This window comes from Propithecus coquereli, unplaced genomic scaffold, assembly GCF_000956105.1.
Source record: "Propithecus coquereli isolate 6110/MARCELLA unplaced genomic scaffold, Pcoq_1.0 Scaffold5, whole genome shotgun sequence".
NCBI lineage: Eukaryota > Metazoa > Chordata > Mammalia > Primates > Indriidae > Propithecus > Propithecus coquereli.
This window is the reverse complement of record NW_012150840.1, coordinates 2,061,443-2,074,863: the sequence shown is the minus strand read 5'-3', so window position 1 is coordinate 2,074,863 and position 13,421 is coordinate 2,061,443. Positions and strand designations below refer to the sequence as shown.

At 33.8% G+C, this 13,421-nt stretch overlaps 1 protein-coding gene across 2 annotated transcripts in view; it reads right to left on the bottom strand.

The window, feature by feature from the left end:
* Positions 1-13,421, bottom strand: part of MNAT1 (MNAT CDK-activating kinase assembly factor 1) — a 208,133-nt gene that overhangs the window by 65,462 nt on the left and 129,250 nt on the right. For both annotated transcript variants that reach the window (XM_012656279.1, XM_012656280.1), the window contains one exon: positions 4,007-4,128. In XM_012656279.1, the coding sequence (XP_012511733.1) occupies positions 4,007-4,128 (122 nt within the window). The remainder of the gene's footprint in view (positions 1-4,006; positions 4,129-13,421) is intronic.

Below are 13,421 nucleotides of genomic sequence, written 5' to 3'. Positions count from 1 at the left end.
AATCCTAAAAAAAGAGAACAAAGCTGGAGGACTCACATTTTCTGATTTCAAAATTACTACAAAGCTATGAAAATGTCTTGGTACTTGCCTAAAAACAAATATATAGAGAGCAATAGAATAGAGAGTATAGAAATAAATCCTGGCACATATGGTCAAATAATTTTTGACAAGGATGCCAAGACAATTAAACAGAGGAAAGATAGTCCTTTCAATAAATGTGTGCTAGCAAAACTGGATCTCTACATGCAAAAGAATGAAGTTGGAGCCTTATCTAACACCATATACAAAAATCAAAATGGATCCCTGACTTAAATGTAAGACCTAAAACTGTAAAACTACTAGAAGAAAATATAAAGCAAAAGCTTTGTGATATTAGATTTGGCAATGACTTCCTGGATACCACAACAATGACACAGGCAACAAAAGAAAAAATAGACAAACTGGCCTCAAGACAATTTAAAAATCTTGTGCATCAAATGACATTCTCAAGTGTAAAAAAAGGCAGTATACAGAATGGGAGGAAATATTCACAAATCATATACCTGATCAGGGATTATCTTAGTCCATTTGAGCTGCTATAACAAAATAGCATAAACCGGGTAGCTTGTAAACAACAAATTTATTTCTCACAGTTTGGGAAGCTGGAAAGTTGAAGATCAAGCTGCCAGTAGATTTGGTGTCTGGTAAAGGTCACATTCTCAAACATGGTGTCTTCTCCTTGTGTCCTCACATGGTAGAAGAAGCGAACAAGGTCTTTGGAGTCTCTTTTATAATGGCACCAACCCCAATTATGAGAGCTCTGCTCTCATGACCTATCACCTAGCAAAGGCCCCAACTCTCAATTCCATTACACTGGGGATTAGGTTTCAATATATGAATTAAGGAGACATAAACATTCAGACCATAGCAGAGATTAATATGCAAAATATATAGAGAACTCTTAAACTGCAACAATCAAAAAAACCCAAATAATTCAAAAATGAGCAAAGGGCTTGAATAGATACTTCTCCAAAAAAGATATACAAATGGCCAACAAACACATGAAAAGATACTCAACATCACTAATCATTAGGAAAAGGCAAATCAAAACTGCAATGAGATACCCCCCTCACACCCATTATGATGGCTACTATTTTAAAAATGAACAGAAAATAACAAGTATTGGTAAGAATGTGGGGAAATTGGAACCCTAGTGCACTGTTCCTGGGAACGTAAAATGGTTCAGTTGCTGTGGAAAACAGTATATAGGTTTCTCAAAAAATTAAAACTAGAACTACCATATGATTCAGCAATCCCACTTCTGGGTATATATCCAGAAGAATTGAAAGCAGAGTCTCAAAGAAATATTTGCACACCCATGTTCATAGCAGCACTATTCACAATAGCCAAGAGGTAGAAGCAACCCAAATGTCCACAGAGGGATGAATGGATAAACAAATATACACATATAACATGATATTATTGAGCCATAAAAAGGAATAATATCCTGTCATATGCTACAACATGGATGACCCTTGAGGACATTATGCTACATGAAATAAACCATTCACAAAAAGATAAATATTGTATGATTCCACTTACATGAGGTACTTAGAGTAGTTGCAATCACAGAGACAGAAAGTGGAATCCTGATTTCTAGGCACTGAGGGGAAGAGGCAATGGGGAGTTAGTGCTTAATGGATATAGACTCAGTTTTACAAGATGAAAAGAGTTCTGGAGATGGATGGTGGTGATGGTTGTACAACAATATGAACTACTTACTATCACTGAATTGTATACTCAAAATTTGTTAAGATAATGTATTTTATGTTATATCATTTTATCATAATAAAAAAATTGGGGTAACAAAAAAAGTTTAATATATGTGAAACCAGAGCCCTAGAATGAAAACAGAAAATGAGGACAAAGAAATCTTTGAAATGATAATGGTTGAGATATTTAAAAAATTAAAACAACAAAATATAGATCCAAGAAGCTCGAAGAAACTTTTAAGATACCTGTATCATACCAGGTTCCTCGCAGAAACAAATGATAAATCTTGCTCTTCTAAATCTAATCTGGCAATCTCTGCTTATTATTTGGAGGATTTAGGTCTGTGCTGTCCAATATGGTTGCCACTAGCCACAAGTGGCTATTTAAATTTAAATTGAATAAAATTTAAAATTCAAGTCTTCAGTTGCACTAGGCACATTTCAAGTGATCAGTAGAAACATGCGACTAGTGGCTACCATACTGGATAGCACAGACAGAACACTTACATCTTTACAGAAAGTTCTACTGGACAGTGCTGGTTTACAGAATTTACATTTAATTTAACTATTGATATGGTTAAGATTAAAACTACCATCATACCACTGATTTTCTAATCATCCCTTTTCTCCTTTTTTTTTTGCCTCTCTTTTTTCCTGCTTTCCTTTTCATTAATTTAATTTTTTATGATCCCATTATTTTCTCTGCTGTTGGCTCATTGGCTCTCTTTCCCTCTTATGTTTTTAGTGGTTGCACTAGGGTTTATATCAAACATCTTTAACTCATCACAGTCTATCTTGAGATAACATAATACCACTTCACATGTAGCGTAAGAACATTACAACAGCATACTTTTCCCTCTTCCTATCCTTTGAACTGCTGTTGTCAGACATTTTACTTGTGCATATGTTATGAAATTCACAATGCAATTGTTATTAGGCATGGCCGTTTCCATTATTTCTCAAAAATAATTTTGTTGACAAAATTATTGCAAAATACAAAACCCTGTAACAGGGGAGTACTATTTTAAATGTTTTATCTTCACTGACATTAAAAGTAAAGATTTTAAGATAAATTTATTTTAAAGATATAGAATTCTGGCTCTTTGTAACCCAGTAGGAGATAAGAAATCCATGTCTACATCATGCATAACTTTTTACATCATAAAACACAATATTGTCTATCACTTTAAGCTTCAATTTTAGCATTTAAGACAATTATTTTAAATCTGTTACCTCAAAGAGGGTTTTAGGTTGTGTTCCACATCACATTGGCTTTATGTTTAGAGGTTATAGGACTTTAAGAGAATACAAAACTAAAGAAAATTTAGCCTTAAGGTATTAAACTATAATATATACCACTTTAATAGTAACTTTACCTTAGACCTCTATGTTCACATGTAAAATACTATGCATCATGTTTAAGATTTTGGTTTTGAAGATGCATGTAAGTTTTATTATTTGTTTCATCTCTCTTGATTTTGCTATTAAGGTCTTTGACCTTTTTTCATTGCTTTTTAATTACTTGGCTTCATTATATCCATTTTTTTCATTCATATTCTTTACACTCTTTTCTTTTGTTGAAAAACAGAGGTTTCTTTATCAGCCTTCTATTCAACAGTTTACATTAAAACACCAGTGCCTGCACTTTTTAAGTATACAAGTACCCACTTGCTCCCATGAGACAGACTATGATCATCTCCACCACTCACAAAAGCCACAATCCCAGGTGCATTTCCAAAATGATGCATATGATATGACAGTTGAACCACTGGGCCAGGCTTACAGTATACCTTTCAACAAAATATATTTCATAGCTCATATCTCATAAATGTAGTTTCACTGTAGACAGCAGACAATGAGTAAATCTACCCTTTTTCAAGGCAAGGAACCCAGCTCACATTTTTACTGGCTTACTACTGACTAAATCAAGCCCCAACTTCTTTTAAAACACACACACACACACACACACACACACACACACACACACACATAGCTGAAAATGAACAGCCACTCCAATATGGCTGCCAAGGACAGGTTTAAAAAAGAACTAATAAATTCCAGTCTCAATTTCAAGAGACCTAAGAAGTCCACAGAAAAATTAAATAAAACTTAACTTAGTATTAAACTGTTCATTTTTTTTTAAAGCATAAAGTTCTATAAACTGAAAATCTAGGAATGCAAAGTGTCAGGTAAAAACAGCAACAACAAAGGCCTACATATCAGCTCCTCAACGTAAAGTTCTTTTGGACACTTACCCAAGTCTTCCTAGCATCTCAAACTCAGGAACTTTTGGTCCACATGTCTCTATCTGCAGTGGTTGGTATTCATAGAGAGCTTCTTCAAGTTTGTGAATAGGTGCTAATGAAATATGTTGGCCCTATTAGAAAAATGAAGGAAATTAATACCTTTTAAAATTACTTTTATATTGCTCATTATTTATAATCATTTTAAAGATAAATTCTTTGCATTAAAAATATTATCCATTAGGTCTGCTGTTCCATGGGTACAATGCATTACATTACTAAAACCCACACTGTATAACTAACATATAGTCATTGAGATATGATTGAAAGGAGGAAAACCAAATCCATTATTAAATTCAAATTCAGCTTTAAGCATTACAATTGTTCCATGTCAATGGTAAAGCTCAACAAATATGTAAGCATAGTCCATCCTCACATTTTCCTATTTTCATTAAACAGCTTTGACATTTTTGGTAATCTGTGTTTTCTTAGAAGGCCTAATTAGGGAAGAAAGTTAATGAAATTACTCCGTGCAAAGCTTTGCCACCTAAATGTCTATTCTCTTAAGTCTTTACAAACTTACTCACCAAATGTGTATTGTTTCATATCATATACACATATACACACACAAAATAAGAAAATTTTATGCTAAAAAATAAAATGAATTAAAACATCCAGGTATTTTTCTGAGAAGAAAAAACTACTGGATAACTAAAATACAAGGACCTACATAACATATTTGAGCACAAGTATACAAAATAAAGCACCACTCAGCCATATAACCCCATTACATTGAGAACTGCATATTTATCATCTCTAGGCATAGAACTCTAATTTATAAAAATCACTATTTTTTATATAGTCCATAGTTTCTTATTCTAGCCCTAGTTCCATTATTTTTCTTGGTATAGTTCTCATCAATTTCTCTATTTCGTACCTTTTTATAAAACATTTTTGTGCTTATTAATTCCTCCATTTTCTAGTTTATATATTTTTACTGTTGTTATATCCCTTAGTTTCCTTTTTTCCCCTAAATTACTAAGATGGATGCATAGTACATATGTTAAATGTTTTATTTTTTAAAATAAGGGTTACAACTAAAAAGTGATAAAATACAATTGCAGTAGTGAGGAACAGCCATTTACGATGTCTGCACCTGACTCATGGTTTTTCTCTTTAACTAGTTCAGTTCCACGTAGCATCATCCTAGCTAGTTTACAGTTATATTGTTATAGGCATCTCTGACACTGTAATCACAAAAGTACTTCACCAAAAATGGGCAAAGGACTTGAACAGACTTTTCTTCAAAGAAAATATACAAATGGTCAACAAGCATGTGAAAAGATGCTCGACATCACCGTCATTAGAGAAATGCAAATCAAAACCACAATGACATACTACTTCACATCCATGGCTATTTAAGATGGCTATTATTTTTTTAAAAAAACAAAAAATAACAAATGTTGGTGAGGATATAGAGAAATGTGAACCCTTGCACATTAGTGGTGGAAATGTAAAATGGTGTAGGTGCTATGGAAAACAATATGGAGGGCCCTCAAAAATTTAAAAACAGAATTACCGTATAACCCAGCAATTCTACTGCTGGGTATATACCATAAAGAAATGAAAGCAAGGTCTCAAAGAGATATTTGTACACCCATGCATATTCACAGCAGCATTATTTACAATAACCAAAAGGTAGAAGCAATCCAGTATCCATCAAGGGATGAATGAATAGACAAAATAGATATACAATGGAATATTATTCAGCTTTTAAAAAAAAAAAGGAAATTCTTATATATGACAACATGTATGAATCTGAAGACATCATGTTAAGTGAAATAAGCCAGTCACAAAAGGAAAAAACTTGTATGATTTCCACTTATATGAGATTCCTAAAGTAGTCAAATTCATGGAGACAAAAAGCAGACTGGTGGTCAAAGACTGGGGACAGGAAAGAAGAGTTAGTGGGTAAAGAGTTTCAGTTGAGGAAGATGAAAAAGTTCTGAAAATGGATGGTGGTGATGGATGCACAATAATACGGAGGTACTTAATGTCATAGAAACGTACACTTAAAATGACAAAAATGTTAAATTTTTATGTTACATGTATTTCACCACAATTTTTAAAAATGGGTTTTAGATGTTCTAATTTCCTCATTTGCCTAGCTAGAATAACACGAAGGAAATAAAATTGCAATGTCAGAAACTTCATTAATATTATTTTAACCCCTAAGCTCCATATGTTTTACAGACTTTCTAAATAAACATAAAACTAAAGTTATAAACATAAACTAAGTCAAATATAAAACATAAACTAAGTCAAGCTAAATCTTATACTATCACAGAGTAATACAATTTCTGACCACTTATTCTAAGTAGAGAGCATTACACAGGTTAAGAAGAAGCCTGCCTACATGGGGTATTTTAAGTAGCATTCTGACATCCCTGTTTCTAAGTATCCTCTTCATAAGCTGCCGGGTGCTAAATTCTTCTGACACATAATATAAAATGTCCAGTATTAGTATCACATGGTTAAACTATGGGGGTGCGGAAGAAGAGGGGAGGGGAAAATACTGCAACAATTAAAGAATCACACTTACTATCATCCGACTAACACTCCATTTTCGTTTTAGAAATTAGAGAGCAAGGCCCAGAAAGGATGACACTGAATGGGTATTTTCAAGAGCTGGAATACTTCCCAGGGAAGATAATATTCAAGAAAGACAAGCTCTGTTAAGTCATTATAGTGGAAACAACATACTAAAACTGATCATTCCCTAAATATTGGAAATAATACCCAACTTACTAAAGTTATGATATTCTATAATTCAAAGTCTTCTCTGAAGTTTGTGGAGACATAAAAGATCATCTAATAATAATAGTCAACATTATTTATTCTGTGCCAGACACTATTCTAAGAGCTTTTTGTATGTACTGTATTAGCTCATTAGGATTCACAATAATTTTATGAGATAAGTACTGTTAACCCTACTTTACAGATGAGGGAACAGAGGGTTAGATATGTGACTGAGCAAGATCACACTGTAGTTAATGGCATGTTGAAGACTATAAGCCAAGTCTGTCAAATTCCAAAGCCAATGTTTTCCCCAACTCTCTTATTTTATGGATATGGAAACTAATATCCCCAAAATGTTAATTTTTCGAAGGTCGCATAGAGTTAGATTTCCTAATTCCTGTCGAGTGTAGGTTCTACCAAACCACAATGCCTTTTAATATCCTATTTTTACATAATATAATCATGGTTGTTCAATTTAAAAGTTTTACGTATACAATGGAATATTACTCAATTATAAGAAACGACGGTGATCTAACACCTCTTATATTTTCCTGGATAGAGCTTGAGCCCATCCTCCAAAGTGAGGTATCACAAGAATGGAAGAATAGGCTCCACATGTACTCGCCATCAAATTGGCACTAACTGAACACTATGGTGCTCACATAGTAGTAATATTCTCCAGGGATTAGGGGGTTGGGGCGGGTAAACTCACAACTAATGGACGCGGTGAGAATTGTAGAGAGGAAGGGCATGACTCTAATCCTCGCTTGGGTGAGACAAAGTCATAAAATGTAACCAAAATGTTTGTACCCTCATAATATCCTGAAATAAAAATTAAAAAAAAATTAGTTATGCCCAAATAGTTGGGCATGGTGCTCCCACAGTGGAATTATTTTAGAAATAATTACCAACACGGGAATCTGTATGGCTTTACAATTTTTTTTGGAAAATAACTCTATAAAATAAACCATTTTTAAGGAATTAAGAACCTAAAAAAAAAAAAAAAGTTTTAATGTCACTAAGTAAATCCCAGATGGTTTAAAACAATTTTTATACAATTTTTTATACTTTAGATACCACAGGCTCAAAAAGAAATATTAAAAATTATAATACATAGAAACATTACCCAGTGGTAGTTCTCTTTACCATAAGAATGATAAAGCAAAGTTCATAAATGATACACAAATTGGCCTTCTAACATTCAATCTATCTTTCCCCTTAAAAAACTGGTGTGAGATAGATGCCAAGTTTCTCAAATCTAAAGCTGGGGAAGAACTTAGAGAACAGTGAATTATACTGATTGACATATTAATTTTTTTTTAAAAAAAATCACCAACAACCCAGATGATGTCTTAACAAGTTATATGAGGAAAGTGTTAGGGTTTCAAGTGATTGGAAGGGAAAGGGTATTTAGAAGTTTTCTAGATAAAAAATGATTATTAAGTGTGGTATTCCCACCAAAACAGTAAATGTGATAGATATTATCCTAAATTATCAGAAAAAGAAGGATTCAGATGTAAGAAATCAAGTGAAGTATATGATGCATTTGGCTGCGTGCCAAATGATACAGTATAGACTTAAGTGCTATAGAAAATCAAAAGACAAGAAGAATCAATAAAAGATGGAAGAATAAAACAGGGAAATTTGTACTAGACCTCAGAGGACAGACAGACAAAGTCTGCAAAAGCAAAGCAATGGAAAGGACAGCATTATTACCAGAGCAGTAGGTTGCGTCCTGAGACAATAAGAAAACATAAGGATAGGTATATGGAGAAGTAGTGGTGGGCAGAGAATGAATCAGTACAGATAGCTAAAATTACAGCTAGAAAAGACACCAAAGCTAATTTGAGTTGACACAGTAAGAAATCAGAACCTGCAAAACAATGTCAGAATCTCTTTTTTCTATCATATTAGCAAATAAGTGATAAAACGAATGAATAATGTTCAATACAATAAGAGAGTGTGAAGATTCTCTAATACACTGCTGATAATTATGGAATTGCTTTCTTTATGAAAAGCAATTTAGTAAACCTTTAAAAGCTTCATATATTTTGACCCAGTAATTCTACCTGTAAAAATTTATATGAAAAAATGAGAAATATAATCAAATTTTTATTCATTTAGGCAAATGAGTATTCATTGTATTATTTTTTAACTTTGCTATTTTTGAAATTTTTCATTATAAAAAGTTTAAAAATAGATCATGGGATCTTTGTTAGTTTTGAAGGAAAAATAGCTATGCATTTATAACAAAGAAATACATAATATTGCCAACGAAAGAAGAGCCTAGAATCAAGTAGGTCAAGTTTGTAGCTAATTTAGTAATTAAGGTTGAATAATGTGGTCTAGATTTGAGCAGTAACTGAGGGGAGGAGAAAAAAAGAAGAATTATAATTAAAACTGCAAGAATTGGTAACAATCTGTTATAGCTGAGGTAGAAACCAAAATGTGAAAACCAGAGAGAGCTGATTAAGAGAAATAGGAAAATTGGGAAAGGAAAAAGTTGAGAAGAGGAGATTAAAAAAAAGATAAAATGCAGACTAGGAGAAAATATTTGCAAGTCACATATTTTATAAATGACTTGTATCCAGAATATATATATAAAGAATTCTTACAATTGAATAATAAAAAAGACAAATGATCCAATTAAAAATGTACAAAAGATTTTACTAGATATTTCACACACAAAAAAAATATACAAATGGCTAATAAGCCCATGAAAAGATTCTCAATATCATTAATCTTCAGAAAAATGCAAATTAAAAGCACAAGAAATACTGCTTTATACTCACTAGAATGGCTATAATCAAAAGGACAGATCTTGGTAAGGATGTAGAGAAATTGGAACCCACTGATGCTACAGATGAGAGTGTACAGTGATGCAGCCACTTCGGAAATTAGTTTGGTAGTTTTTCTTAAAATTACAAATAAATTTACTGTATGACTTAGTAATTCCACTCATAGGTATTTACCCAAGAGAAATGAAAACATATGACCAAAGACTTGTATATGAATGTTCATAGGAGCATTATTCTTAGTAGCCAAATAGTGGAAACAATCTAAATGTCTGTCAACCGGTGAATAGATAAACAAAACGTAGTTTATTCAAACAGTATGAATATGAATTCATATATTCAACATTCATACAATATGCTGAATACTAGTCAGCAATAAAAAGGAATGAAATATTGACACATGCTGCAACACAGATGAACTTCAAAAACATGCAAATTAAAAAAAGCCAGCTCTGAGACCACGCATTGCAGCGGTCCCCAACCTTTTTGGCAGCAGGGGCCGGTTTCGTGGAAGGCAATTTTTCCATAGATGAGTGCGAGGGTGGGGCCGAGCTCAGGCCGTAATTCGAGCAACAGGCTCACCACCACGCACCTCCTGCTGTGTGCCCACAGCCCGGCACCCCCATTCCTATGTTTCATGGAAGACAGTTTTTCCTCGACAGGAGGCGGTGCGGGGCGGGGGAGGCGGTACGGGAGGCGATGGGGGAGGCAAAGCTCTGCGGTGGGTCCTAACAGGCCACAGACCAGTCTGTGGCCCAAGGGTTGGGGACCACATATATATTACATGATTTCACTTATATGAAATGTCCAGAAAGGGCAAAACTGAAGAGACAGAAAGTATATTAATGATTGCTATGGGCTAGGAGTGTGAATGTGCTGACTGCAAATGAGTATGCAGTATCTTTTTGAAGTGATAAAAATATCCTAAAATTGGATTATGGAAATAGTTGCAAAATTCTGTAAATTTACTAAAAATCATTGATTGTACACTTAAAATGAGTAATTTTTGTAGCAAGTAAATTATACCTCAATAAAGCTATTAAAAATAAAAAGAGTTTAAATGGTGGTTCAAGTCAATTCAACATTGCTGACTGTGAAATATCCAAGTAAAATGTTCAGTAAAGGCAGTTAGAAATATAAAATAAATCCAAGAAAGATTTAGCTATCATCAGCATCAAAATGATGGGCAAAGTCACAAGAAAAAATAAGAGTGGGGGCGGCAGGATATATAAAGAGTGAGGTTCTAGCACTGAGTCTTGAAAAACACCCACATTAAGTAATTCAAGTACATTTTTTCTGAATTTCAAAAGTATAACACACAACAGAGGCCTTTTGCATTTTTGTTATTATTGTCATATAAGTAATAAACAAATGAGGCTTTAAAAGTAAAAATGTAGTGAGAAGAGCCACAGAAAATCATGCCACCTTAAATAATACCCACACTCAGGGAGGGGAAACTGTACATTCAATAGTGTATGTAATTAATGCTTTTACTTCCCTAGAATGAAACAAAATGGAACCCAAGTTTCTCCTCTAAGATACAGCTTAGTGCCCTAGATTATATTTCAATCATTTGCTAGTAAAAAAATATAAATATATGTGTAAAGATTTTCTAAAATTCAGCTCATTTTCATATAGAAAAACATACATTTATTTGAAGAACAATGCAAATGCTGACAAAAGTAGTTATACATGGCTGTGTTTTTAATAATCTGAAATGTATTGTTTAACTTTTCTTACTGAGTTAGGTTAAAGGCTACTGCAAAAAATAGTATAACTTACTAACGCTTGTCTGTTAGATCTGCGGTTTCCAACCCCCAGGTTATAGACCGGTACTTGTCCGTGGTCTGTTAAGAACCTGGCTGCACAGCAAGAGGTGAGCAGCAGGTGAGCTAGAGAAGCTTCATCTGTATTTACACCCACTCCCCATGGCTCCCATCACTCCCATCACTGCATAAGCTCCACCTTCTGTCAGATCAGCTGTGGCATTGGATTCTCATAGGAGCTCAAACCCTACTGTAAACTAAACTGCACATTTGAGGGATCTAGATCTAGGATCTAGGCTCCTTATGAAAATCTAATGCCTGATCATATCAGGTGGAGCTGAGGCCGTGATGCTAGCTAGCACTGGGGAGAGGCTGCAAATACAGATTATCATTAGCGGAGAGGTTTGACAGCACAATGAATGTAATGCACTTGAATCATGCCGAAACTTTTCTTACCTTAGGCCTTTTGTTATTGCTTTTTTCTCTGCTTGGATTTTTGCATGGCTAACTCCTTTTCACTGTCCACTTCTTCATACAAATATCATTTTCTCAAAGATGAGAAAGTGGATGTTTAGTATTCTGGATTTTATTCTAAGTGTATTGGGAAGACATTGGAAGATATTAAGCAAGTAAGTGATGGTCTGATTTTTTTTGATGTTATTTATTCCATCATCTACTCATCTGGAGAATGACCCAAAAGGCTTATAGAATAGATTACAGGGTACACAGATGAACAGAGAGACCAGATGGAAGGTTACTGCAGTAGCCCAGGAGAGAAATTATGGCAACTAGCCTAGGATGATAGAGATGAAGAGAAGTGGGTGAATTCAAAATAAATTTTGGAAGTAAAACCAACTTTATATCAAATTATCTGGATTTTCAAATTCTGTAGTCAGAGAGAAAACTGAGAAAAAAACTGTTGTAAAAGAAAACACTACTTCCCTGAGGTCTCCAACCCCCAGGCCAGGGTGGACGCCTGTTAGGAACCAGGGCAGATCTGTGTCCCACCCCAGCTCCGCCTCTCTCCTCCCCTCCGAGTCTTCCTTCCCCCCACTCCCTATCTATTAAAAGATGGTCTTCCATGAAACTGGTCCCTGGTGCCAAAAAGGTTGCAGACCACTGTTATACTGCAAATATTATCATTATTCTTTCTCACCAAATAAAGAACAAAGACTATCTTTTGTACTAACTCTAAAAACAGGCTATGTTAACACACACACACACTCTCACTACCTTTAGAATGCAGCAAACTATTTAGAATAACACGATTAAAGAAAATATATTATTATGTAACAAAAATAATAGCAATGGAAATAGTCAATAAGTATATATAGGTTGTTTTATATCAATCAGTATGTGATTTTCTATTAAGTACCACAGAAGAGGTTGTAATTCATAAAGTGTCAGCAATTTAGGCTGATAGGTTAAATGATTCTGAAAATCCTTTAACACACTTTTGAATTCAGGACTTAAATTTTTCTATCTTGCTTAGTGACTTTTATTTACCAAGCTAGCCTCATCATCTTCAATGTATTTGCTAATAAGCTCTATAAGCTTGTTAAACTCTTTGCATAATTATCTGTTTACCATCTGTTTCCCCCATTAAACTGTAAGGCTCTATGTTCACTACAACACAGTGACTGGCACCAAAAAGCTGCTCAATATTTTGTTGAATTAATGAATAATATAAAAATATAATAATATAAAAAAGCAGTCACCTGATTTAGTGGTATGGATGCTAGGACAACCATAAGATGATCAGGTAAAAATTCTATAAATTTAAGAATGCTCTTACTAAGCATAAACAATTGTAATTCTGTTAATTACATGTACTATGAGGGTACACAAAAGATAAACCTCCGCCTTCTCTGGACTTTGATATTTCTTCCTTTCACTTACTCATTATAGTCTGTGAATGCTTTTTATCCCTAGGCTAGGAATGTGCTTTCTAGACATTTGAGTACTCATTTTAACAAAATATCAGATAAAAAATTATGGTTACTCTGTGGCATTCATCACCCATCCACACAACAAATATTGAACACCTACTGTATGCCAAGAACTGAA